This window comes from Labeo rohita, chromosome 3 (genome assembly GCF_022985175.1).
Source record: "Labeo rohita strain BAU-BD-2019 chromosome 3, IGBB_LRoh.1.0, whole genome shotgun sequence".
Classification (NCBI taxonomy): domain Eukaryota; kingdom Metazoa; phylum Chordata; class Actinopteri; order Cypriniformes; family Cyprinidae; genus Labeo; species Labeo rohita.
The window spans coordinates 33,724,745-33,749,585 of record NC_066871.1 but is presented as its reverse complement, the minus strand read 5'-3'; the positions used below and the strand labels follow the sequence as shown (position 1 = coordinate 33,749,585).

The following is a 24,841-nucleotide window of genomic DNA, read 5'->3' as shown; positions in this document are numbered from 1 at the left end:
TCCTGATGGGAAACCCATGCCAGTACTGGAAGAACATGCAAAATCAATGTAGAAAGCCTCCGAGACTTAAACCACCAGGACTGTTCTGTATTTTCAAGTATGTAAGATAGGAATGACAGAAAGATTATTGATGATATGACTGTAGAATTGTATATGGATGATACGATTTTTAGCCAGCTACACACTAGCACTCCTTTGCCTAGTCAAAGCTACATTCCTGCATAGTATCGGGTACAGTCATTTGAATATGCAAATCTAATAATTAAGGCTGGTTTCGGGGTTTATCGTTCACTTTGTCTACTATGTTATGTAATTTTTTAGGATGAGCAATCCTTTATCAGGAAATCACCAGTCAACAAGAAATATCTAACAAAAATAAGCAAGCAAAAACATTTTATTTCTTGTTTATTTCCACCCGACAGCATTTCTGCTAGTGTTGCAATGTACAGCTTTAGAGCCAGGAAACACACTTCAGACTTCTACAGCTTCTCCTTTAACATCAAATCAGCTGACTCAGTTTGCAAAATATTATCTTGCTGTGTCATGAAATTTAAAGCTGTGAGAAGATATTCATGAACACTTTGGAAAATGCTATGACTTGTATGGCTGCACAAAACATGATCTTCTCTTTGTCTGCATAAAATGTTCTATGATATAGATATTATATTACATCTTAGCGATGCCCCCAGACAGCTATTTGCTGTGGAGTTATTATGCATGCAAAAAAGGTCTCTAATTTGAGTTCTTTAGTTCTAATGTGGCAAAAAACTAATTTTCTGGTTGGTCTGTCTCATGTGCATTTGCAGGGAGAATAGGAGTGAATGAAAAGGGAAAGGTATTGTGATCCATTTTTCCAGATGGCTTCTTCTGATATTTTTCCATTGCATATCTCGCTTGAACAGCCTGTTTCAGATCACAGCACATCATGTCTGTGCAACCGAGGTTAGGACTCTGATTTGGACGTTGTGATACAGCATATGTAATTTTCTTCTCTTTGGGCATGAACAGAGGATTAATTTTGCATTTTGGATTCTTCCTTGAATTTAGACTGATTCAACCTCAGCTGTGTTTCATTCACACAATTTATTGGTCTCCCGGTGAACTGCGAGTAGTAAAGCAACCCAAAATATGTACAAACTCCCTTCTTTTGGTCTTGGCAGTTGCTGTAATTGTGTCGGGTTTGACAGGGCTGATCTCAGGTCAAGGCCGGGGTTGTGTACACAGGATGTTCTGTCGAAGCCAAACCTTGGTTCCTCCCATTTTCATTTCAATGGTGCCTCCTCACGAGATGGACAGGCTTTTGTGATTGCAGCAGATTCCTCAGATTCCATGCCCTCTCTTAGATTCCTCCGCGTGAGAGGCACAACACATCCTCTGTTGAATTGATGATGGGGCCGGTGGCCCGGCGTGGAATTGGGAAAGAGCAGCGAAGCATATACTGACAAAAATTCAATGGGATCAGTCATTTAATTTGGCTCAGATCAGTGGTTTTCAACTCCAGTCCTCGGGGCCCACTGCTCCACACATTTTGTATGTCTCCCTTATTTACCACACCTGATTCAGATCATCAGCTCATTAGGACAAAGATCCGTGAACTGAACTGAGTGTTTCAAATTCAGAAACGTACAAAATGTGCAGAGCATTGGGCCCTGAGGACTGGAGTTGAGAACCACAGGTTTAGATAATTTATAAAAATTGCGTAATCGTGATTAGTAACATTGTCAGATTGCTGCAATTTAACTGATGTCATTCTCATGTCATTCTCATGCCGAAATGAACGAAAGTCTTACAGGTTTGGAACATTAGTAATTAATGACAGAATTTTCATTTTTTGGTGAGCTATCCAGTTAAGTTCTATAATTCTGTGTGGATTCTGATTGGCTGACAATGTTGTTATAGTTCATTATCTAGGAAAAAATATTTTGCGCATTATTGTTACAGTTGTGTTGTCGACGTCCCTATTCTCACATAATTAGAGCCATTATTAAAACTTCAGATTTACAGTTCATGTTATAGTTATCATCCTTAGTTCTTTCCTAACAAACCAATTCAAGTCACCTAGTGAACATTTCAAAGTATATATCATAGTCTTTTTTCCAATACAGTGCAGTGATATATATTATGTAACCAAATGTAGCAACACATCTGATCCACATTTACATAATCCACTGTGGAAAGTCTGACTGATTTATTCAAGTTGGCAGAATGATCAGACGTTTATTTATAGATTTCAGAGTGGAGGTTAAGATGTGTCTTAAAAGCAGCAGAACTATTCATCAGGGCAGGTTACACCCCTCACAGAGTGATTCGTCTACACGACGTCCACCCATCCTTCAGAGTGCCGCCCAAGGCAGAGCGCCGGGCTGACGGCCCTGTGATGGAGCGTGTGAGTTGTGCTGCGGTTCAGGGTGGATGAAGGCGGGTGGTGTTCCGCATTGTTTCTGACAGTGGAAAGCAGGTGTGGTCCACAGGAAGTCCAGCTCTTCCTGCGCTTGAGCCCAACAGAGAGGAAATGCTGCCGTAGCGCTGTGTGTAAGAGTGAAAAAGCTGGGATTGGAGGAAGGCTCTGCGGTGGTGTTTTATGTGCTTGATTGTAATTGTTCATCCTGTTTTCACTGTTACCATTGCTTGTGTTTGCATTTAATCACATGAACAAACCTTATGAACTCATGAAAGTATGATATGAAAATACATATGACTATGTCGCCTACCCCGACTTAGGTTTATTGCACCCACAAGGAAAATTAAATTGTTTCCCATTACTGTTAAGGGTGGGATTGCAAAACCGCCTGTGTTGAAATCTGTTTTTTCATTCTACGGTTCTCTAGGCTAAATATAATCGATGGCGCATTAAACACAAATAGTAGTTTGAAATGCTGTCCAAAAAAACTATAAAAAGACCCAACTTGCTGAACGGAGCGGAAGGGTGTTATTTTCCTGGATGACAATGCACTGTACGTGTGCCGTGTGAGAACAGTGAGGGGTGGCTCGTAATCAGGTGACCTCATCCTGTGTGCTGTCCACTTCCATCACATTCGGGACAAAGGGAAAACATCCTTCTGTCTGGGCCTATTCCTCTGTTTAACTTTACAACAACCCATGTGAAAAAGAAGTGCACTTAAGGAGATAGTCCACCCAAAAATGAAAATTCAGTCATTAATTACTCACCCTCATGTCGTTTACAAACCTGTAAGACCTTCGTTCATCTTCAGAACACAAATTAAGATATTTGTGATGAAATCCAAGAGCTTTCTGACCCTACATAGACAGCAACCCAACAACTTGGATTTCAATGTGCACTTAGTGTATTTCCAATTCTAATAGTATATTTAAAAATACATTGTACTTGCAGATCATTTAATATAATGGAATACACTTGAGTACACTTTTAAAGTTTTACTTTAAAGTACATTTTAAATCATTGTTTTAATAATCTTTTGTTGTGTTTTAAAAAAACTACACTTATTTTGAAGTACTGACTAACATACTAAAGCACATATAAACTTGTAAAGTACTTGATTACAATTTTACCTGTAGTATATTATTTAGTATTGTTATATATTTTACATTTTTAAATGTATACAAATATAACATGATTAATATATAAATATACACCCATACAGTATATGTTTTGAAAAAATGTAAATATATTTGACTTAGGGCTGTCTATCGATTAATTGCGATTAATCGCATACAAAATAAACGTTTAGGTTTGCCTAATATATGTGTGTATACTGTGTGTAATTATTATGTATATATATATAAATACAAACACATCCATATATATATATATTTAAAAAATATTTACAAGTATATGTATTTATTACAATTTTTATAGAATTTATATTATATATTTGTATGTGAATAATCGCGATTAATCGTTTGACAGCCCTAATTTGCATGTATATATTTATATTCATATAATTTATATTATATATAAATATTTTAATATATAAACTTTACATACTTTTCTTAAATATATACATGCATGTGTGTGTATTTATATATACATAATAAATATACACAGTACACACACATATAAACAAAAACTTTTATTTTGGACGCGATTAATCGCAATGAATCATTTTTGACAGCACATGTATATTTTTAATATCAATTTAAACAATAATATATTTTATTTTTATTTGTAAATAGCATGCATTTAAGTGTCGGAAAACATTACATTAATTTCACATTTAAATATAAAATTTAAGTCTGGATAATACATTTTTATGTCTGTGTTCAACAATAGGAATGACAGTTAAAGGGTTAAAGTATGTTATTTCCATAATAAGTTCCCTTTTTTTTTTAAGTATGCGTAAGTGTACTTTTTTCACAAAGGAAAGGTTCTCAGCCGAATGACAGTCACATGAAAATTAGGCATTAAGTGCTTTTTGTTTGTGCCTTATGCAATATAATTGCGGTCATTTGGTTTTGGTCAGCGGACAGTTGCATAAACAGACGATATGCTAAGACTGTGTCTTAAGAACTAGTCTCACCAACTAGCATTTAGTCAAGAAGCAAGTATCTTACTTTTCGTATTCAAAGCAGCCAGTTTACCTTTTTATACAACCAAGTTTAAAAAAATGAGATGACCTGACCAGACTAAGCAGTTTACGTAACCGACCTTTGTTTTTAATGAGGCCTTCTTGGATTCTGAGGTAAAGGACTTCTGCTCTTTAAGATACTATATAAAACGATATCCTATAAGATGAAGGGCACAGACATTGAGACGCCAAACTTCCTGCATTCCAGTAGAACGTGCTTCTGTTTCATTGTGCTGATGTTGTGTTTTGTCTGTCCTATAGGACTTGAAGCTCCATCTCAGACCCCGGCTATGTGTCATTAAGAAAGGCCCCAGTGGCTTTGGCTTTAACCTGCACAGCGAAAAAAACAGGCCCGGCCAGTACATCAGAGCTATAGATGAGGATTCGCCAGCACAGAGATCCGGCCTGAAGCCCAAAGACCGGTTGATACAGGTAAAACTTTTGGAATGTACTTAGGAATTTCATTGTCCATAAATGATACACGTGCTTTGGCCAAAATCAAATATTTTGAAGCGGTTACATAACATTTGGTGAGAAAATTCTTGGGTGTTACAATAAAAATGATGGATTTATACTTTTCCAAGTATAGCATTATTATGACTTGGAAACGCCGTTCCTGGAAGGGAAATTTGTACATTGTAGCTTTTTTTTGAGCTTATCCTGTTCGGAAGAGAAAAGCAGAGACTCTGGGAGTGACGAGGGCGAGAGCTCTGGAATCAAGCACATCACCCTCGTGATATTTGAGAGAGGAGATTCACCTTTACATGGTGTTTGCATATAAATGCGTCTTTGCAGTGTGTGGACACAACCACCCTACAATGATAAAAATACATTCACTCCTTTTTTTAATTCCCAAGAAACCTAAACAGTCTTAATTATGAAGCTGTTTTGATTTTCTGAGCAGTATGATGTCACATTGCTCAAGCCCCACCCATGACCGCTGACGGACTGTCCCATATGTGACCCTGGACCACAAAACTAGTCATACGGGTCAGCTTTTTTTAAAAATTGAGATTTATACATCATCTGAAAGCTGAATTAATAAGCTTTCCGTTGATGTGTGGTTTGGCCGAGATACAACTATATGAAAATCTGAAATCTGAGGGTGCAAAAAAATCTAAATACTGAGAAAATCGCCTTTAAATTTGTCCAAATTAAGTTCTTAGCAATACATATTACTAATTAGAAATTAAGTTTTGATATATTTATGGTAGGAAATTTGCTAAATAATCGTAATGATTTTTGGCATAAAAGAAAAATCGTTAATTTTGAACCAAACAATGTGTTGTTGTATTTAAAGAGACATAACAGGTCAGAGCTGCTTTTGACAAGGTAAAAAGGGTGTTGTTTTATGTGATCATTGAGGAAAAAAAAAAAAATTTAAAGTATGTTGCAAAGATTTCATGAAGGCCCTAAAGAATCATTCCAACTTGTGGAAAAGGGCATCCAGTGACCCCTTTAAGACAATTGGTTTATATTTCAAGTTTTCTGAAATGTTTGCTTAAATATAGAATTTAGGCATTCTAATCTACATATGCACTATTTTGTGCATAATTTTCCAGAACAGAAATCTGAACATTGGATAAAGTCAACTTATGACACCATAAGTCAGAAGATAATAAAAAAACTGAAAATAAATAAATAAATAAACTACAAAGTCTTTAGGAATAAAATTGTTTGGATATAAAGTTTAAATGTTTTAAAGAGGAGATTTCTTTCTCAGTGCAGGAGAAAAAGCTCATTTTAAGAAAATGACCTTTAAAAATATATATCTTGAAACCTACAGATGAAAATGGATAATGTGTAATAACATTTTGTATTTTGGGTGTTTTCTTTCTGCTTGTCTGAAAGAAGACAAGTAATGAAAGCAGAATAGCCCGAAAACTAACCAGTATATGAAATAAACAATGGTTTTAGCTGTAGTGTTTTGTCTTGAATTAATGAAAAATGGCCTCAAATAATTCAAGAGGGCACAAAATGTTGTTGAATGCTATTTTATATTTATAACATGTCATATAGTAAAATGATTAGTTCACTTCCAGAATAAAATTTCCTGATAATTTACTCACCCATATGTCATCCAAGATGTTCACGTCCTTCTTTCTTCAGTCAAAAAGAAATGAAGGTTTTTGAGGAAAACATTCCAAGATTTTTCTCCATATAGTGGTGGTCAGTGGGCTAAAGGTACAAATTGGAGTTTTAATGTAGCTTCAAAAGGTTCTACAGCTGAGAAATAAGGGTCTTGTCTAATGAAATGATTGGTCATTTTCTAAAAAAATGTCTAAAAAAAAAAAACTAACTAATTTATACCAATACTAATTTTAACCAAAATGCTCATTTTGCACCACGTTGGAAAGGTCACGCATGACGTAGGCAAAAGTACCAACCCAGTTTACAAAGCAAACGTGCAAAGAAACTCAAAAGCCCTTTACAAAAAAAGGTAAAACAACATTGTCAGACGATTTTGAAGTTGGAGGAGAACATGAGATGGAATTTTTCATCCTGACATACCTTTTTGAACTGATGTACACAGATAAAGAACTAATTCAACGTGATTATGCAATGTCATAGACATGCATCACAGAGCTAGTGCGAGACAAGCATTTATGGTTAAGAAGTATACACGTTTTAATTTTTTAAGAAAATTATTGATTGATTGGCTAGATAAGAACCTTATGCCTCGGAGAGCTCTTTGAAGCTCCATTGAAACTGCAATTTGGACCTTCAACGTGTTGATCCCCATTGAAGTCCACTATATGGAGAAAAATCCTGGAGTGTTTTCCTCAAAAACCTTCATTTCTTTTTGACTGAAGAAAGAAAGACATTAACATCTTGGATGACAACTATAACATTTGTTTATAAAAAATAAATATTAAGTAACATTGTAGACACAGTATTGTCAATATTGCTCTTTTTTGCACTATAATACTATCCAAACAGTCACAGCAGAGGTGTTGTGCGTCTGTGACCGCACAATGGTGTTTTGTTCCTGAATGGTTTCAAATACGTAATCATTTTGTAGACAAAATAAATAATACCAAAAATAACAAATGAGTAGGTGTATATTTCTGTAAGGTTTTCCCTGGCTTGTTTTTGGGCGAGTTGTAATTCTTGAGTTTAGCTGCTTCATCCGGAGCGAGAGCCACAGAAAGGCCACCAGTGAACAAGTGAAGGGAGGGAAGGAAGCAGAGGGAGGAGAGAGATGGAGGGGTCTTTGTTGTCCCAGAGGGGCCTCCAGGCCTCGTACTGCGAGCGGGGCTCTTTGTGTTGGACAGGCAGCTATTGTTCCTGCTGAGCGCACATTGTCTGTTTCCTCTCCGGGGCCTGAGCTCCGCTAACGGACACACCCTCATTCCACATATAGACGCACCGAGAGACGGGGAGAGCTGTTCCCAGAGCGCCTCGCATCGCACCTTAAGCTATCTGAACATGCCAGCGCTGTCCTTTCTTCTGCTTAAAGGTGTAGTTTAGTCATGAAAATGTCGTTCACACCCCATATTCCTTTCGTTGTTGTGTGAAACACAAATTGAGGATAGTAATGCTGTCAAACTCTTTAACTTTAACAGTGAGCTTCTGTATTTTTCAAGTCTGGCTTGTCTTTCTTAAAGTTTGTCAGCATGAATCACTGCATTCCTTGGAAGGACAATGTGAGGTCAGAAAAACCAAAGAGTGAGTAAGGAAAATTTAAGAGTGAGTAAGTAATGACGCCATTTCCATTTCGTGTGATCTTTTCCTTTAAATGCCACCTGAAGTGCAATCTGCATCGACTTTTATCATTTATTTATGTTTAATAAATCAATGTTTATGAATATTTAATGTTAAATTTTAAATAATAAATATTTCAAGTCACAATTTAGTCAGATTTGCCCTTGACTTTCCTCTCTATTCAGTTTACACAAAAGTCTCTCGTGTTTTTTGGAGGAACGTGTAATGCTTCAGTGTTTGTGAATTAAAGACACAGGATATCCTTTCCTCGGACAGCAGGAAAGGAGACTGATAATATTGAAAAATGAATCCTTGCTTCGATAAACACTTCTTTGTTGGAACAGTGAAGATGTGAATAATGCATCTAAAAATAGACGTCAGGGTAACACCAAAAAAGTGATTTTTCTTCATTTGAGTATGAGTAGTTGCAGACTATTTTCAATGTTGCATTCAACACACTACTGTACTACTGCAATTTCTGTGGTATGTTGTATACTGTATACAATGCATACTATATAATGTCTGTATGCACAGAATATGTGGATATACAAAAGAGCATATTGTACACAATATCCCACAATGTAGTGCAATCTTCAATTTCCTGTATTACGAAGTAGACGCAAACATGGAGCTTAACTGTATTTATTTTTCTCACTGACTTAAAGTCAACATGAAACTTTATTCTCAAGCTATTTTTCTTGAGCCAGGTGATTGTTGGAGAGGGTATGGGAAATTTAGGCGCTTAGTGACATTGTTTTAGTGGATTATTTGAAATATTAAGCAATAATTCTAATATTTATTTTTTTCTTTGGGCTGACGAATTGTGCAACTGTATTCATTTTGATTTGACGTTGACATTACATATGTATTATAATGACCTTAACAATAGAATACAATATCCACCCTATTTTTAATATAAGAATGGATGTGGACATTTGTGACTTGAATGTATCATTCACTTCCAGTTATTTTAGCTGTACAAAAACAGTCAGTTATGCTACTTAATATTGGAAACTGCTGTTTGCTAATATTTTAAGTTATATTGTTATAAAATGCTTGTTTGTAGCACAAATAATTTTGCTGTTATTTCTTAATAACTTCTAGTGGCTACTGAATCGTCATTCTCGTCATTCACATTCACAAAAAACAGCTTACTTCTACTTCTATAATAAGGTGGATAGTATACTACTGTTTGAATTATATATACTGTTGTGTACCATATACTCTGTATACTGCAAGCAATATGCTATAATCCAGTCTTTTTTTAACACTTATAGGCATAGTTCAACTAAAACATTGAAATTCTTCTTTCATGTTGTTCTAAACCCTGAAAATAAGACTTTGAAATGTCTTTGAAACACAAATGAAGATATTCTCTCATCATTTTTGTCCATTCAGTGAAAGTCCACACAACCAAAATGTTCAGCGGGAATCGAGTGCTTTTACGCATTTTATTAGTCACTTAAAAATCTCTAAAAAAATCCACAGAAAGTGGCAAATTCATGCAGTCCGTGACGGACAGATCATCAACAGCTGATCTATATGGTAATAGTACATTAGGCAGGACATCCAAACGCTCACCTATCATTCATCAACCACAAATATGGCTTTATATCTGATGTTAACCTAGAAAATTCTGTGCTATTGAAGTGTCTGTTCGGAGTGTGGAAGCTAAATAGTAATGTGTTCACTACATGACAGATGGAGGCGCCGGTGCGGTCATTTTTGGTCATAGAGATAAGAGTAATACATCTTTCAAATCTGAACAGACTCTACATTTATTTGCATGCATTCACAATAACAACAAAATTTTGTGCTTTTGTAAAATAATGAAAGCAAACAGGATGCGCTTTCTGCCGTCTCGGTGTCTGTGAACTTGAGTATCTATACAAAGTGAAATATCTACTTTTAAATGAACCAATTCAAATGGAAAACAAATATTCTCAGACTATGTAATCCATATGAAACATGCATACAGGCACATCCATTAATGTGGAGATGATGAGTCAGTGTCACCGACTTCATCTCTAAAACCAAAAACAAAGAAAGAACTAGTTTATCAATAAATTATTAAAAGGTTAATGCAGTGTTCTTTTTTCCCAGACACATTCATAGTTATATCTGCCGCTGTTCTGTGACAAGCCTTTTTTGTCTGCGCTTGAGTGCTCATTAGGGTATGTAGGCAATTAAAGGCTCATTATTATAATTTATATTTATTATTAATAAACATGCGACTAATAGTCGACTAATGCTTAAAATTAACGACTACTACTCGACCAGAAAAATCTTTAGTTAAGGGCAGCCCTACAAAAATTATCCCATGATTTACTCACCCTCAAGCCAGCCTAGGTGTATATGACTTTCTTCTTTCAGACGAATGCAATCAGAGTTATATATATATAAAATATGTCCTGGCTCTTCCAAGCTTTATAATGCCAGTGAATGGGTGTTGAGATTTTGAACCTCAATAAAGTGCATCCATCCATCATAAAAAGTACTCCACATGGCTCCGGTGTGTTAATAAAGGCCTTCTGAAGCAAATCGATTTGTTTGTGTAAGAAAAAAAAACATATTTAAAACTTTATAAACTGTGATCTCTAGCTACTGCTAACTGTCCTACACGCATTCTAATAAAATGTGACCAAAATATAAAAAAAAAAATCTTTCAGCTAGTTACCTATGCCAAAGCATTTCTCATTTTCATTTAGTTTAACTTGAGCACTAAACCTATAAAATTAATAAAAACTAATAAAAACATACAATTCTTAAAATTCTTAAAAAACAAAACCTGGTCACACTTTATTTTAAGCTCCAATTCTTGCTATTAACAAACCATTAACTATGACTTTTGACTCAATAAACTACTAATTTGCTGCTTATTAGTAGTTAGTAAGGTAGTTGTTAGCCGATATGTTATGAATAGGCATGCTAATAAGCAACTAGTTAATAGTGAGAATTGTTCCCAATCTCTAATAAAAATGACGAAAAGCAAACCAAAGCACTTGATTCATATGGCTTACCTCTTTATAAAATTTTTAATACTTCAACATTATGGTGCAATAGACTTTCAGTGGATGGACAGAAATCTCTCAGGTTTCATTAAATCAGGGTTTGGAACCACATGAGGGTGAGTAAATGATGACAGAATTTTCTTTTTTAGGTGAACTGTGGCTATACGTGTGAGTCATTTAGTCCTGCATGTGTCTCAGTGTCTGCGTGTGTCCTCAGATGTGTCATTGTTTGTTCTCAGGTCAATGGGGTTTTGGTGGAGGGGAAACAGCATGCTGAGGTGGTGGCCACTATTAAAGCCGGGGGGTGACAACACGTCACTCTTGGTCGTAGATCCAGACACAGATGCTTTCTTCAAGAAGTGTCGAGTGACACCCAGTGCGGAACACCTCACAGGTACAAACAAAGCTCTCACCTGACACAAAATATGAAGTAAAACTGTTTTGTGGAAGGGTTTCCAGCAGCTATAACTCTCACGCTGCCTCTAGGTGGCGTCTGACACAGAGTCATTGTTTGCCAGAGGTCACTCAGGCATGCGTGACGGCTTTCACTCTGGTTTCTCTCATTGCACTGGTTTTGGGTTTCCTATTAAGCAATTTAGTTTGTCCGTCTCGTTGTGTCACTCAGTGCCAAGGATCTCCAGTGAAAGCTCAGTGCCAACAGCAGCCATGGAAACCAAGAGTGTGTGTGTGTGTGTTTGACACAAGAAGATTAGTCATGAGTGAGTGGAGACACAATGTTTACTCATTTTATTTACCGAGCAAGCATTTGGCGTCAGCACTAGTGGAAACTTTTTTCATATCTGCTATCACATTTTATCAGTTTTATCATACAGACAGAAAACGCGGAGGTTTGAGCGGACGAATGCTTTTAGGCTTCTCAGGTGTTGCTGTTCGCACTGACGGTCATTTTATACTCATGACGAGTCTGTTTTCTGCCAGAATCACTCTCTTTATCTGCAATTCGATGTGAATAGTTCTTTTCAGTTCACAGTCAGGCTTTGGGATTAGCTGTCACATTCTTCATTAGACTGACAGAAAACTGGAAACACTGTCCTGGGACCTGTGATGAGGGGCCCACTAGGGCAGTGTTGCACTTAATCATCATTCTTAAAGGAGAAGTTCACTTCCAGGCAAGAAATGGTTAAGTTGTGTTAGTAGTGTATTGTCACCATGTCCAAGAGATGGCGTTTGATGGATTTAATATACTGACACTACACTTGCAGCTGTTTATCTTCTCAGACCTTGTGAGTATTTGACAGCTGACACAAAAGAGCTGGCTTTCTGTGCATCATCATTAGATCAGATGTTTAAACTGACAAGTTTACTAATAAACCTTTTATGATGATGAAGAACTGCATTGTCACGCGCGACAGAGATGATAATCAAAAACAAACAAAAAGGTTTTCTTTATTGTTGCTGTTATCAAGGCACAATTGTATAGGCTCCGCCCTCTTCTGGGTGAAAACAGAGAAAACAGAGTGCTTTACAAGAAGTCTCATCTCAAAAATGTGTCTGGGAAAACACATTCTAGAGACACCTGAAACTTCTTGTAAAACGCTCATAATAGGAGCCCTTTAAAAAGTATGGTTCAGTCTTAAAGGATTAGTTCACTTCCAGAATCAAAATTTCTTGATAATTTACTCAGCCCCATGTCATCCAAGATGTTTGCGTCTTTTTTCTTGAGCTGAAAAGGAATTAAGGTTTTTAAAGAAAACATTCCAGGATTTTTCTCCATATAGTGCACTTTAATGGAGATCAATGGGTTGAAGGTCTAAATTTCAATTGCCCTAAGGATCTATTTGTGGACCGGACTAGACTGATTCATTCGCTATAATGGATCCAAAGTGCTTTGCAGTTGCAAATGTAACTAAATGTCTACAGAAAAATAAAAGTAAAATATCAATTTTGATGTAAAAATGTTAACTAAAAGTAAACATCAAAAAATATCTATACTTTATAGAATAAAGTAGAAACAAAAAAAAAAAAAGTATGTACGTTTTCTCCGCTAGAAGGCGCATTTTCAAAACAAACAAAGAAACAAAGGCATAGTTTAATGACGCTGTGATTGAGTGAGGAATCGTGGGAGTTGTCGTCTTCCTCCCCACAGCCGATGTAATCTGTCGGGACTCGGGCAGAAATCATGACTTATTAAGGTCACTGTAGTATGAAGCAGGGTGGGACTGAATGTCATGGAAGAGAAACAAGGACGCTGAAGTGATTGCTAATAACAGATGAGTGTGATACATGGTTTGAAAACAGCAGAGCTTTTATTATGCCACTTTTAGCTTCTTCCAACCATGCGTATGCAGGAAAAGCAGTGCTGTTTTATCATACTAGATACATTTAAGTGTGTTGAAAGTTCTGTTATAATGCTACTCTGTGTGTTCGTCATCTGTCTAATAAAACACATAACATATTAAAATGTTTTTGGGGTTTCGGAAAATCTGTAAAAATTGAGGGTGTGTGACATCATTGGCAAGCAACGCAATGACACGAGCCCGTTACACTAGTTAAATTGCTTATTTCTCTGGATTTAAACATACTTTGAAACATTTGGGATAATGTAAGTACACAAGTCTTAACACTGATCTAGTGGGTTTTGCATATTTTAGTCAAAAAATCTTATATATTGTGCCTTTAAGTTTTTTAAATGCAGTAGTGATGTATTCAGAGGTGAATTTAGGAAAAGGCTGTTGGGAATTGGGATCAGTCTCATATCACTGTACCAGAAGGTTTAAACACTCAGCAGGAGCTGGATTCCTTACAGTCATTGCCCAGGTTACTGATCTCTTCTGAGAGCTGCTGGCAGGAGCCAGGGTTGTACCAAGTTTGACCTCTAGGAGTAGCTGTTGGTGATGCTGTTCAAGTAAACAGACCTTAAGTGAAGTGCATTTACAGTATTTCATTTAGTTTGCAAACATTACATTGACTACACCATTGTAACTTTATGTTTTAAAAGTTGATTTTTACAGATTCAAACATTTGGAGTCAAGATTTTAAAATGTCTATTTTGACTCTTATGCTCACAAAGGCTGTGTTTATTTGATTAGAATACAGTAAAAATAGTAATATTTTAAAATAGTTAAAATTATGGGTTATATTTTTAAATGTAATTTATTTTGTCATGGAAAAGCTGAATTTTCAGCATTATTACTTAGTCATCAGTGTCACATGATCCTTCAGAAATCATTGTAATATGATGATTTGCTGCTCAAGTTCTTGTGGAATGCATTTTAAATGTGTAAATACTGTACTATTATTGGGAGCAGAAGGCACAATTCATAAATACTGAACAAACAAACGCAGCAGGGGATGTGAAACTTAATAACAGGCGTTCCAGTTCTTCATAAATCTGAGGAGTTTCTGCAGACACAGACTCCTGCTAATCACACACTAAACAGAAAAATCTTTTTCAGCCAATTAAATTGTTTCAGTCAAGTTATTCTTTTGAGACAGATTCAGTCAAATTGGCTATGTTAAATATAGCATAATGACACACTACTCCTACTGTCTCCGCAGTATATAGTATATAGCTGACCTGCTACATTTGCCATAATTTGAATTAATGTCAGCCATCTATTTGAGCAGAATGCCTAAATATGCTCATACTTAACTGAATTATGGATGCCGACTGGATGCCAAGTCGTATGACAACACTTTAGCAATTACTGTTTTTTGCAGAACACTGTCTTTTAATTTTTCATACAACTTTCACAAACGTCTAGGCAGAATACTGTAACTGTGTGCGGTATTCAGTAAGTAGTAAGCTGGGATTCTATTTTCTACACAGCTGTACATTCAGCTGTTTTCACACATGCTTCATACACACACTCTCTGGCTCTGCTGCCTGTCATCCAGATTTGGAAACAGCATTTGTATGGTTTCCAAGGTGCCGGTCTGGAGTGGCTCTCAGATTGCCGTATTGGGACTGAAGGGCGTTTGAAGTGTCCAAACAGCCAGTGATGTGTGTGTTTTGTGACGATCAGGGGCCAGATGGATCTGTGCAGGGCTGAGAGTTATCGTATCTTCCCTGCAGTTTTCTGCCACTCAAATAGTGCTCCGACGGTCATAGAAAGATAGAAATTCACAAGAAGACGGTAAGGGTGTTGGGATTATTTTTCAGCTCTGTTATCTGCCTTACCAGATATTTGTTGCTTTTAAACTAAAAACTCTGTAGATGGACATCAAAATAGTTATTTTTGCTGGAACTGAAATATATTTACTATTCAAAATGTATGAAGCCCTTCAGATTTTTAATAATCCAGTTAACTGCATTAAATTCTGTGTCAATCAACATGTTGTTTCTTGGTAACCATAAACAATCTACAGTTACACTGCGTCTCCATCGTCACAGCTTCTGACCCTTTCAAAATTAAATAGTTTCTGACTATAATTTTGACTTGACCTTCAGTGTATAAATAAATGGATAACATATTTACAGTATAAGACTTACAGCTGTAGCTGAGCAGGCAACTGTGCAGCACCGCAAAGAAATGTTTAAAACACAAAACTGTCATGCTGTTTGGAAAGTAGAGCAATTACACACTGTATGTGTTAGCATGTGACTAAACTGCTTATTGAACTAAACCTATATGCTATGTTATATCCAATATCCAGAAGGAAACACAATGCATTAAGAGCCGGGGGGTGAAAACTTTTGGAATTTGAACATCAGGGTTCATATAACTTATTTTGTCTTCTGGGAAACATGTATTTTCTGTTGCTTCTGAAGGGCAGAACTATATAAAAAATCTGATTAAATTTGATGTTTAGGCAAAATAAGAAAAATGAACACATCTTGATTCTGTTCAAAATTTTTAACCCCCCGCCTCTTAATGCATTGTTTTTCCTTCTGACGCATTAGTGAGTGTTTGAACCTTCTGTAATAGCTGCGTATGAGTCCCTCAGTTGTCCTTAGTGTGAAAAGATGGATCTCAAAATCATACAGTCAGTTGAAAAGGGGTAAAAATACACAAAAATGCTGAAAAAACAAAGAATTTGTGGGACCTAAAGGATTTTTCTGAAGAACAGCAGGCAGTTTAACTGTTCAGGACAAACAAGGGACTCATGAACAAATATCACTAAACAAAAAAACACAGCTGTGGATCATTCAGGTAACAACACATTATTAAGAATCAAGTGTGTGTAAACTTTTGAACAGGGTCATTTTTATAAATTCAACTGTTATTTTCTCTTGTGGACTATATGTAGGGTTAGGATTATCTTTTATGTAAAATATCTTATTCAGGTCAGTACTAAATAAAAAATAACATGCATTTTGTATTAACCCTCTTTTTTTGGTAAAATAATTAACAGATTCTGCAAGGGGTATGAACACTTTTGACCTCAACTGCATGTATAGCCTACGTCTTTTTCCCAAGCAAGTCTCTGCCAATCTCCACATACATTTTTTATCTCTCATGTCAGTTCATTTGTTAATGTGTAATCCACTATGAAGGCCTCTAGATTTTGTTCCCTACGGTATTGCGGGGGTTGATGGCAGACATGCAGGTACCATGGCTCTCACCGTGGTGATGATGGTCATCTGAATAATAAATGAAGCACATACCTGTGGTACAGTATGTAACAGAGTCGACATCTGCTCACTGTAACCTGAGATGGAGTGAATGTCATACTAGCTATTCTCTAGGGGTCTGGAAGTGTCTTGTTTAATCTTTGCTACCTTGCTGTCTCTGATGAGGAGCATTGTTGGAGAGTCAGTGTTGGAGAATGTGTCTCATGTAAAGGATGCAGATGTACTAGGTTTGATCTGTGACTGACCTGTGCTGCTTCTGTCTGCCTGCAGGACCGCTGCCTGAACCTGTGGTCAACGGAGACATGGAGGACAAGGTAAGACAAGAGATCAAATGATAGAATACTAGCATGTTTAAGAAACGGTTCAGCCATAAATGTCATCATTCACTCACTCGTAAGTTGTTCTAAACCTGTGTTTCTTTCATCTGTTGAACACAAAAGAAGATAGTTTGAAGAATGTTCGTAGTATGGAAAAATAATAAAGAGGTCAACGGCTGGCATCTTGGTTTGGTTACCAACATTCTTCAAAGTATCTTTTTTTGCTTTTGACAGAAGAAAGAAACTCATACAGGTTTGAAACAACTGGAGTGAATGAGTAAATGATGACAGAATTCACATTTTTGGGTGTACTATCACTTCAGTGCATTCCAGTAACATGTTTCACGTATAGATGAATAAAGATTAAATGTGGTAATTACAAATCTGCTAAACAATATAGACAAAGGTAATAAAGTATTATAACTATAATTGCTATAGAAGTGAGTCATAGGACATGAAAAGCTCACAGTTTCTATTTTGTCTTCTTATAATTGCTGTTATTCTGACACAATAGTGAGCTATAGTGAGCTATATTACTAAGTGGAGGAATGGTTTATTGTGTTTAATATCATTGAATGTATTTATTTATTGAGCAATGGTGTTTTATCATGTTACTGGTGCAGCTGTTTCACAAATGCAACTGGATTGGTATTTCCAAACGTGAAATACTTGTTTATTGAGGTAGCATAAATAAAGTTTAAAGGATTAGCTCCGACAATTAAAGCTTCCTGATAATTTACTCACACCCATGTCATCCAAGGTGTTCATGTTTTTCTTTCTTGGGTAAAAAAGAAATTAGGGTTTTTGAAGAAAACATTCCTTTTCTCCATACAATGGACTTCAATGGGGATCAAAGGGTTGAAGGTCCAAATTGCAGTTTCAGTGCAGCTTCAAAGGGCTCTACATCCCAGCTGTGAAATAAGGGTCTTATCCGGCAAAACGATTCATTATTTTCTAAAAAAAAAAAGATATTTATATACCCTTTAACAAATGCTCATCTTCATACATTGCATAATCATGTTGCAAAGGTCACATGTTGTTAGTTCTTCACTGTGTACTTCGGTTCAAAAAGGTAGGGTAGGGTGAAAACTGTGCAAACACTAGGTTGGTACTTCCGCCTACGTCGCATGTGACCTTTCCAACATGACTACGTAATCCGTGAAGTCAAGCTAGTGCAAGATGAGCATTTTTGTATAAAAATGTTTATTTTTATTTTTGCTGCTTTATTTTTGCTTAATAAACTGCTATTTGGTTCCCATGAAGTCCACTATATAGAGAAAAATCATTACTTTTTAACAGAAGAAAGAAAGACATGAACATCTTAGATGACATGGGGGTGAGCAAATTATCAGGAAATTTATATTTGGAGTGAACTAATCCTTTAAAATAAGCTGAGGTTCCAGGCTTTGGAATAAAACTATTTTTGCAGTATTAAGGAGGCTGTTAATAGATAAATGAAGCAAATTCAGCAAATATTACAATGGTATCATCATTGTCAGTGTTGAATTTATAAAAATGACCCCTTTCAAAGTTTACATACACTTGATTCTGTGATGATTCTTTGATACTGTCCCTTCATGAGTCCCTTGTTCGTCCTGAACAGTTAAACTGCCTGCTGTCTGCCAATGACTATGATTTTGAGATCCATCTTTTGGTGTGAAAACTTTTGAACAGAATGAAGATATGTACATTTTTCTTATTTTGCCTTAATATCACTTTTTTTTCATGTAGTACTGCCCTTCAGAAGCTACAGAAATTACTTACATGGGTCCTAGAAGACAAAATAAGTTAAATTTACCCTGATCTTTAAATTTCAAAAGTTTTCACCCCCCCGGATCTTAATACATCATGTTCCCTTCTGGAGCATCGGTGAGTGTTTGAACCTTCTGTGATAGTTGCATATGAGTCCCTCAGTTGTCCTCATTGTGAAAAGATGGATCTCAAAATCATACATTCATTGTTGGAAGGGGTTCAAATACACAAAAATGCTGAAAAGCCAAACAATTTGGGGGACCTGAAGGATTTTTCTGAAGAACAGCAGGCAGTTTAATTGTTCAGGACAAACAAGGGACTCATGAACAACTGTCACTAAACAAAAATAGAACACACCCATGGATCATTCAGGTAACAACACAGTATTAAGAATCAAGCGTGTGTAAACTTTTGAACTGGGTCATTTTTATAAAATATATAACTATATATAACTACTTTTATATAACTATTATTCTGTCTTGTGGACTAAATGTAAACGTCTTTTATGTGAAGTATGTTATTCAGGTCAGTACTAATTATTGTATGTATGCATTATGTATGATCTCTCTTATTTTGGTAAAATAATTAACATTTTGTAAATTCTGCAAAGTGTATGTAAACGTTTGACTTCAACTGTAGTTAAAAACAAAGTTTTTGAATTAGATATTTTGAATCAAATTGGCTACAAATTAAATGTAAAACAAAACAGAAAAAAATCACAGTTTTAAGACGTTTCATCAAAAACAGTACGTGGATACTGAGATTTTTTTTTTTTCTCGGTTTTCAGTTGTGTGCCCTTAGCTGTTAGGTTTGATTTGTTATTTATGTGCTCTTTCCCAAGTAAATAGAGCAACTTGAGTTGTTTGTGCTGACCTGTGCCTGAACTTGGGTTCTCACTGCAGAAAAAAATGCAACATCAGGTTTCTCAGAGGTCATTGGAAACCTTTGCATGTTTTGATATTAGCCTGTTATTGAAATATTAGCTGTGTTTAGAGACGTCAGCCCTCATGACAGATATGAAGGGAAGTCTGTGGCTGTATTATACACAATTATTTCTGATTATGCCAATGACGAAAGGTCACTGCATGAAAGAAGCCCATTAGAAGTTGAAGACCATTGTTTATTCAGAATTTGACAGGATTAAATACTATCAGGTTTTAATGTTTTCACTCAGGCTTATTCAAAAAGGCCTCTGTCATTCATTTAACCAGTTTAATTTAATAAAAACCATGACACATATGTTAAATATTTCTCACAGTATGACACCACAATGAAACATAAGGAGCACAATCATGATGTATCCGTGCATTTTTTGGCGCAGTGATAGAGACAGAGACTGGCTTGTATAAGTCACTAGAGACACAATGACCTGCGCTGTTTGACAGTAATATGTAAGACATACAGACAAAAAAAATATATTTTTAACACAATTATGAGGCAAAATATAACCAGCATAATAAGGCCACGGCCAGTGAGACTTATTTACAGCTACTTCCTGAATTCACCTTAATGTTTGCGCTCATCACGCTGGAGTTGACATCAGGTGTCATGCATCTTCTAGTTCGTAAGTTTAGAGTCTGTGTCTCCAGAAGAGAAAGAAGCTGGGGACGGTTTCTCTAAAGAGGATTGTGGGGGAAAGTAAGACGGAAACAGTGCGATTCTTCAGCCGCTGGCTAATGGTTGACGTGTCAGATGGTGTCAGATGTAGCTGTCAGGAGGGAATAAGGGGGCGCTGTCACCTGTCAGAGGAGCAGTATTGATGCCCGGCTAATGCTGCCCACTCGTACAGTTAATGAAGCTCTGTCTCCAGGAGCCTGAGGCCCACACACTGCAGCTGACGCACTGCACTTTACCAGCTCAAGTCTGACCCCTAGTGAACAAAGCGAAGCACTGAGTCTTAGGAGATTCATAGTATGCCGATCTGACTTTTGTCTGTCTGCTGTTCAGGTTAATGGAAATGTGGCCAAAGAGGTGGAGCTGAAGGACTCAAAGCTATCAATCAGTCCGTCCCCATCCAACGCATCCTCCAATGCCTCCCTCACCACTCCACCCACTGGGACTCCGCCCCCTGAGGTGAGACTGACCTATGATGATTAGAATATGCAAATGTTTTACATAAACAGAAAACCCAGGTGACCTACTAGTATAGTATACTAGAGAGCACACTGCATACTTGGTACTCATTGCAACAATGCAGTGCTCAAATTGAACTTTTCAAGTTTTTTTGTCATTTCCAGTGTGACAAATGAAGTAGAAGGAATATCAGATGTGGTTTTTAATGCCTTTTTGTTAACATCTTTGGCCCAAATGCCAAGGGTTAATATATTTTTACTCAAAAATGAATAAAATGCAAAGATGTGCCACTCACAAAATCAAACATAATGTATTATACTTACAAATAAAGAATGCTTTAAATAAATTTAAGTTCAATGATATTTTCCAAATATGCTTTATGTACTAAGTATGCTACTATCAATGTATTAGTAGTATACTTGTAAGTGTACTATCCCAGGTGAAAAAGTGCACTAAAATACACTTTATTTCAGTACACTTAGTGCACTTCCATATATTATACTTAATATACTAAAAATTATTCTTTAGGACTTCTTAAGAACATCTAAGTGTACTCAACTGTACTATGTTGAGACATCATGCATATGAACTAAAATGTGCTTTTAACATATTATCTCTAAATTAAAAAAAGTACTTGTTGTACACTTGAACCCATCTTTCATACACTTTTAAATATACTCTAGATAGAAATATAGAAAATACACTTATGAAATATTTAAAATATGGATAATATATAATAAAAATATGTCAAATGTATTTATAATGAATTGTTATGTTAATATTGCCTTTATCTGACTACACTTAAGTGTTAGTGCTAATTAGTGCATTTATATTAAATGTACTTAAGTATCACAGTTGGGAAAATGTACTTGTAAGAAGTACATTAATAATATATTTTTAATAAAATTAATTTATTTTAAATGTAGGATTGCTATATAAAAGTCTACTCATACTGAACTAATTTTTAAAGCATTCAAAGCACACTTTTAAGAAATACACTAACAAAACTAGTATATTTAAGTATGTTTTTACATTAGTATACTTTATTTCAATGCACTAAAACCAGTTTAACTATTAGTGGTATTTAGTATATTTTTCAAATACACTGAAGTAGAAATATACTTTTAATTAGTGTTTTTATAGTGTATAACTTGTACTTGTACAAATGTACTTGCTTGTATGCAAGAATTTATTTTAATAAATTCAATTTAATTTAAATTTAGCATTACTATATAAAAGTCTACTAAGATTGAACTAATTTTTAAAGCATTCAAAGCACACATTTAAGAAATGTGCTAATAAAAATAGTATATTTTAAGTATATTTTTGCAGTAGTATTTTTTATTTCAAAGCACTAAAAACCAGTTCAAGTATTAGTGGCATTTAGTTCACTTTTTCAAGTGCAGTGAAATAGAAATATACTTTTAATTAGTAAATTTATAGTGTAAAGCTTTTATGGTTTTATTTTTCAAAAAATACAAAAAGTACTTGCTTGTATGTAAGTATTTTTTTTTATATATATATAAAATCAGTTTAATTTAAAATTAGGATTACTATATAAAAGTCTACAAAGACTGAACTATTTTTTAAAGCATTCTAAACACACTTTTAGGAAATACACTAATAAAACTAGTATGTTTAAGTATATTTTACGTTAGTATACTTTATTTCAATGCACTAAAAATCAATGTAAGTATTAGTGATATTTAGTATACATTTTCAAATGCATTGAAGTATTACTGAAGTTGAAATGTACTTTTAATTGGTGTATTTATAGTGTATAACTTTTTCAAAAAAAAAAAATAAATAAATTAAAATAATGTACTACATATGTATTTGCATGTATGTAAGTATTTTTTTTAGTACATTCAAGTATACTTTATTTTTTACATGGCCTTTCAATATTTGTGGGGACTAAATTGGCCCACTTTTTAGTTTATAAAAGTATACTTTTATTTTTTAATAAAAGAAGTAAACTTTGAGTACACAAGAAATGTTTATTTTGTAGTGCAACTATACTGTGAACTCTAGTACAAGTGAACTTATAGGTACTGTAAATTTACTAGCTATATACTTCTAGTTCACTTTTTAGTTTATGAAAGTACTGAAGTATACTCTCAGTGAACTACTAGTTTCATAGTTTTTATACTGCAAGTACACTTGTACATAATGAGGAAACAAACAATTTTTAAAAATAGTAAGCCGTATACAGTATATAATGTGTAGTGAGCAGCTGGTATTCCATTTCAAATATAGCATAGCATTTTCTGAAAGCACCTTAATGAACGTCAACCTTCAACCTTTATATGATTATGATAAAAAAAAGAAAAAATCATGTCTGGCTTCAGAAGTGTTTTGATTGAGAAAAATCTAATGTTCAAGTCCAAGTAATCCACTGTCACTTTAAGACTTCGAAAGTACCATTTTAGGTTATTTCATGTGTTTATGTTTGTTTTTCCTCCTCTCAGGCCGTAGAGGCGTCCATCATAGATGCCATCCCAGAGCTCAATCTGTCCCTCCAGCAGGTGAAAGAGCGTGCTCACCAGAAACGCTCCAATAAGAAAGCTCCACCCATGGACTGGAACAAGAAAAATGAGCTCTTTAGTAACCTATAGACCTCCGGTCATGTGTCCACCCATTGATCCATCCATCAGCTCTGTTTAAGACTTGATGAAACAGAGCTGATCTTATAATGAGGTTAAAGTCATCAATAAAGTAGGCTCACTATGATGTATGTACAGTGTGTATATATACACACCGATTTCTATGTATTCAGAATTATGTATTTGAATTACTAACAGATTCTATTAGATGACATCAGCTACAAATGGAATGTAACATTCTATGACTGTGATGTATTACAATCATTGGCTGTGTTCAGAATGGAGTACTAACTCACTGTAATATTACTGCTCACTGAATACTGTACATTACACACTGTATACTGCGTACTGTTTTAGAATTTAGTAAAACAGTAGTAGAAGTGTTATGCTTTTATGCATACAGTGGTATGCTATAATGTTGTCACACAACCATTACTTTGCATGTTTAATTTAATGAGCAGCATCCACTTATCATGTTGAGAATAAAGTTTATTTTGTATTCAATTTTGTGTAAATATGTTTTTATAGGGTTTGGCAGTTTGATTAAACAATAGGTAGAAACACATGCCTGTAATTCCAGTTCATTAGCAAATGGAAAGACAAGTCACGCTGCATTGTGGGATACAGTACTTCAGCAACTTGTGCACACTATACATGACATAAATAGTAATATTACATTAGTATGCTATTCTGAACAGAGCCATTGTACCTAATCCAGCAGATTTGACATTGAGCAGATTTGATTCTGCTGTGTGTGTATGTTTGTGTTTAAGGAGTTTTGGTTCTAGTTTGATTTCTGACTGATTTTTTTAAGCCGCTCTCATTTCTCTACCTGCTGAGAATCATTTCATTGTTTTATAATGAAGGACCAAATGAAGAGTAGATAGAAGTGAATCCTGAACTCCTGACTGTCAGCCAATGAGTGTGCTTGATCATTTTGAATGACTGAATATAGTAATCTCGCTTTCTATTATAAAAAGATTTCAGCACACTGAAATCTAACCTGCAATGAAGCATTTTCTATTCAGTACAATATTAAATAAAAAATAAAAAATTACTAGTGGCCTGAGATGTTTGAAGCCCACTGTATGTTTCTGCTAGTGTATCATGATATGTGTTCTAATCACTGAAGTTTTCTGAGTCACATTTGTTTTTGTTTTTCTATGTAGTACAGTGTTGACATGTCATTACATAATCTGCACTTCTGATCATTGTGACAGTGTGACAGTGTCATGTCCTGTATGTGTGCACATGTGAATGTTATTTCTATATGTAACAATACATTTTGTTCAGAAAA

General features: G+C 35.3%; 1 protein-coding gene across 1 annotated transcript in view; it reads left to right on the top strand.

The window, feature by feature from the left end:
• nherf1b (NHERF family PDZ scaffold protein 1b) overlaps window positions 1-24,841 on the top strand; it is a 37,257-nt gene extending 12,416 nt beyond the window's left edge. Inside the window, 6 exon segments of the mRNA XM_051102013.1 lie at window positions 4,809-4,979; window positions 11,503-11,562; window positions 11,564-11,657; window positions 17,070-17,113; window positions 20,816-20,941; window positions 23,410-24,841. Coding sequence (XP_050957970.1) covers window positions 4,809-4,979; window positions 11,503-11,562; window positions 11,564-11,657; window positions 17,070-17,113; window positions 20,816-20,941; window positions 23,410-23,556 — 642 coding nt within the window. The 3' untranslated portion in view covers window positions 23,557-24,841.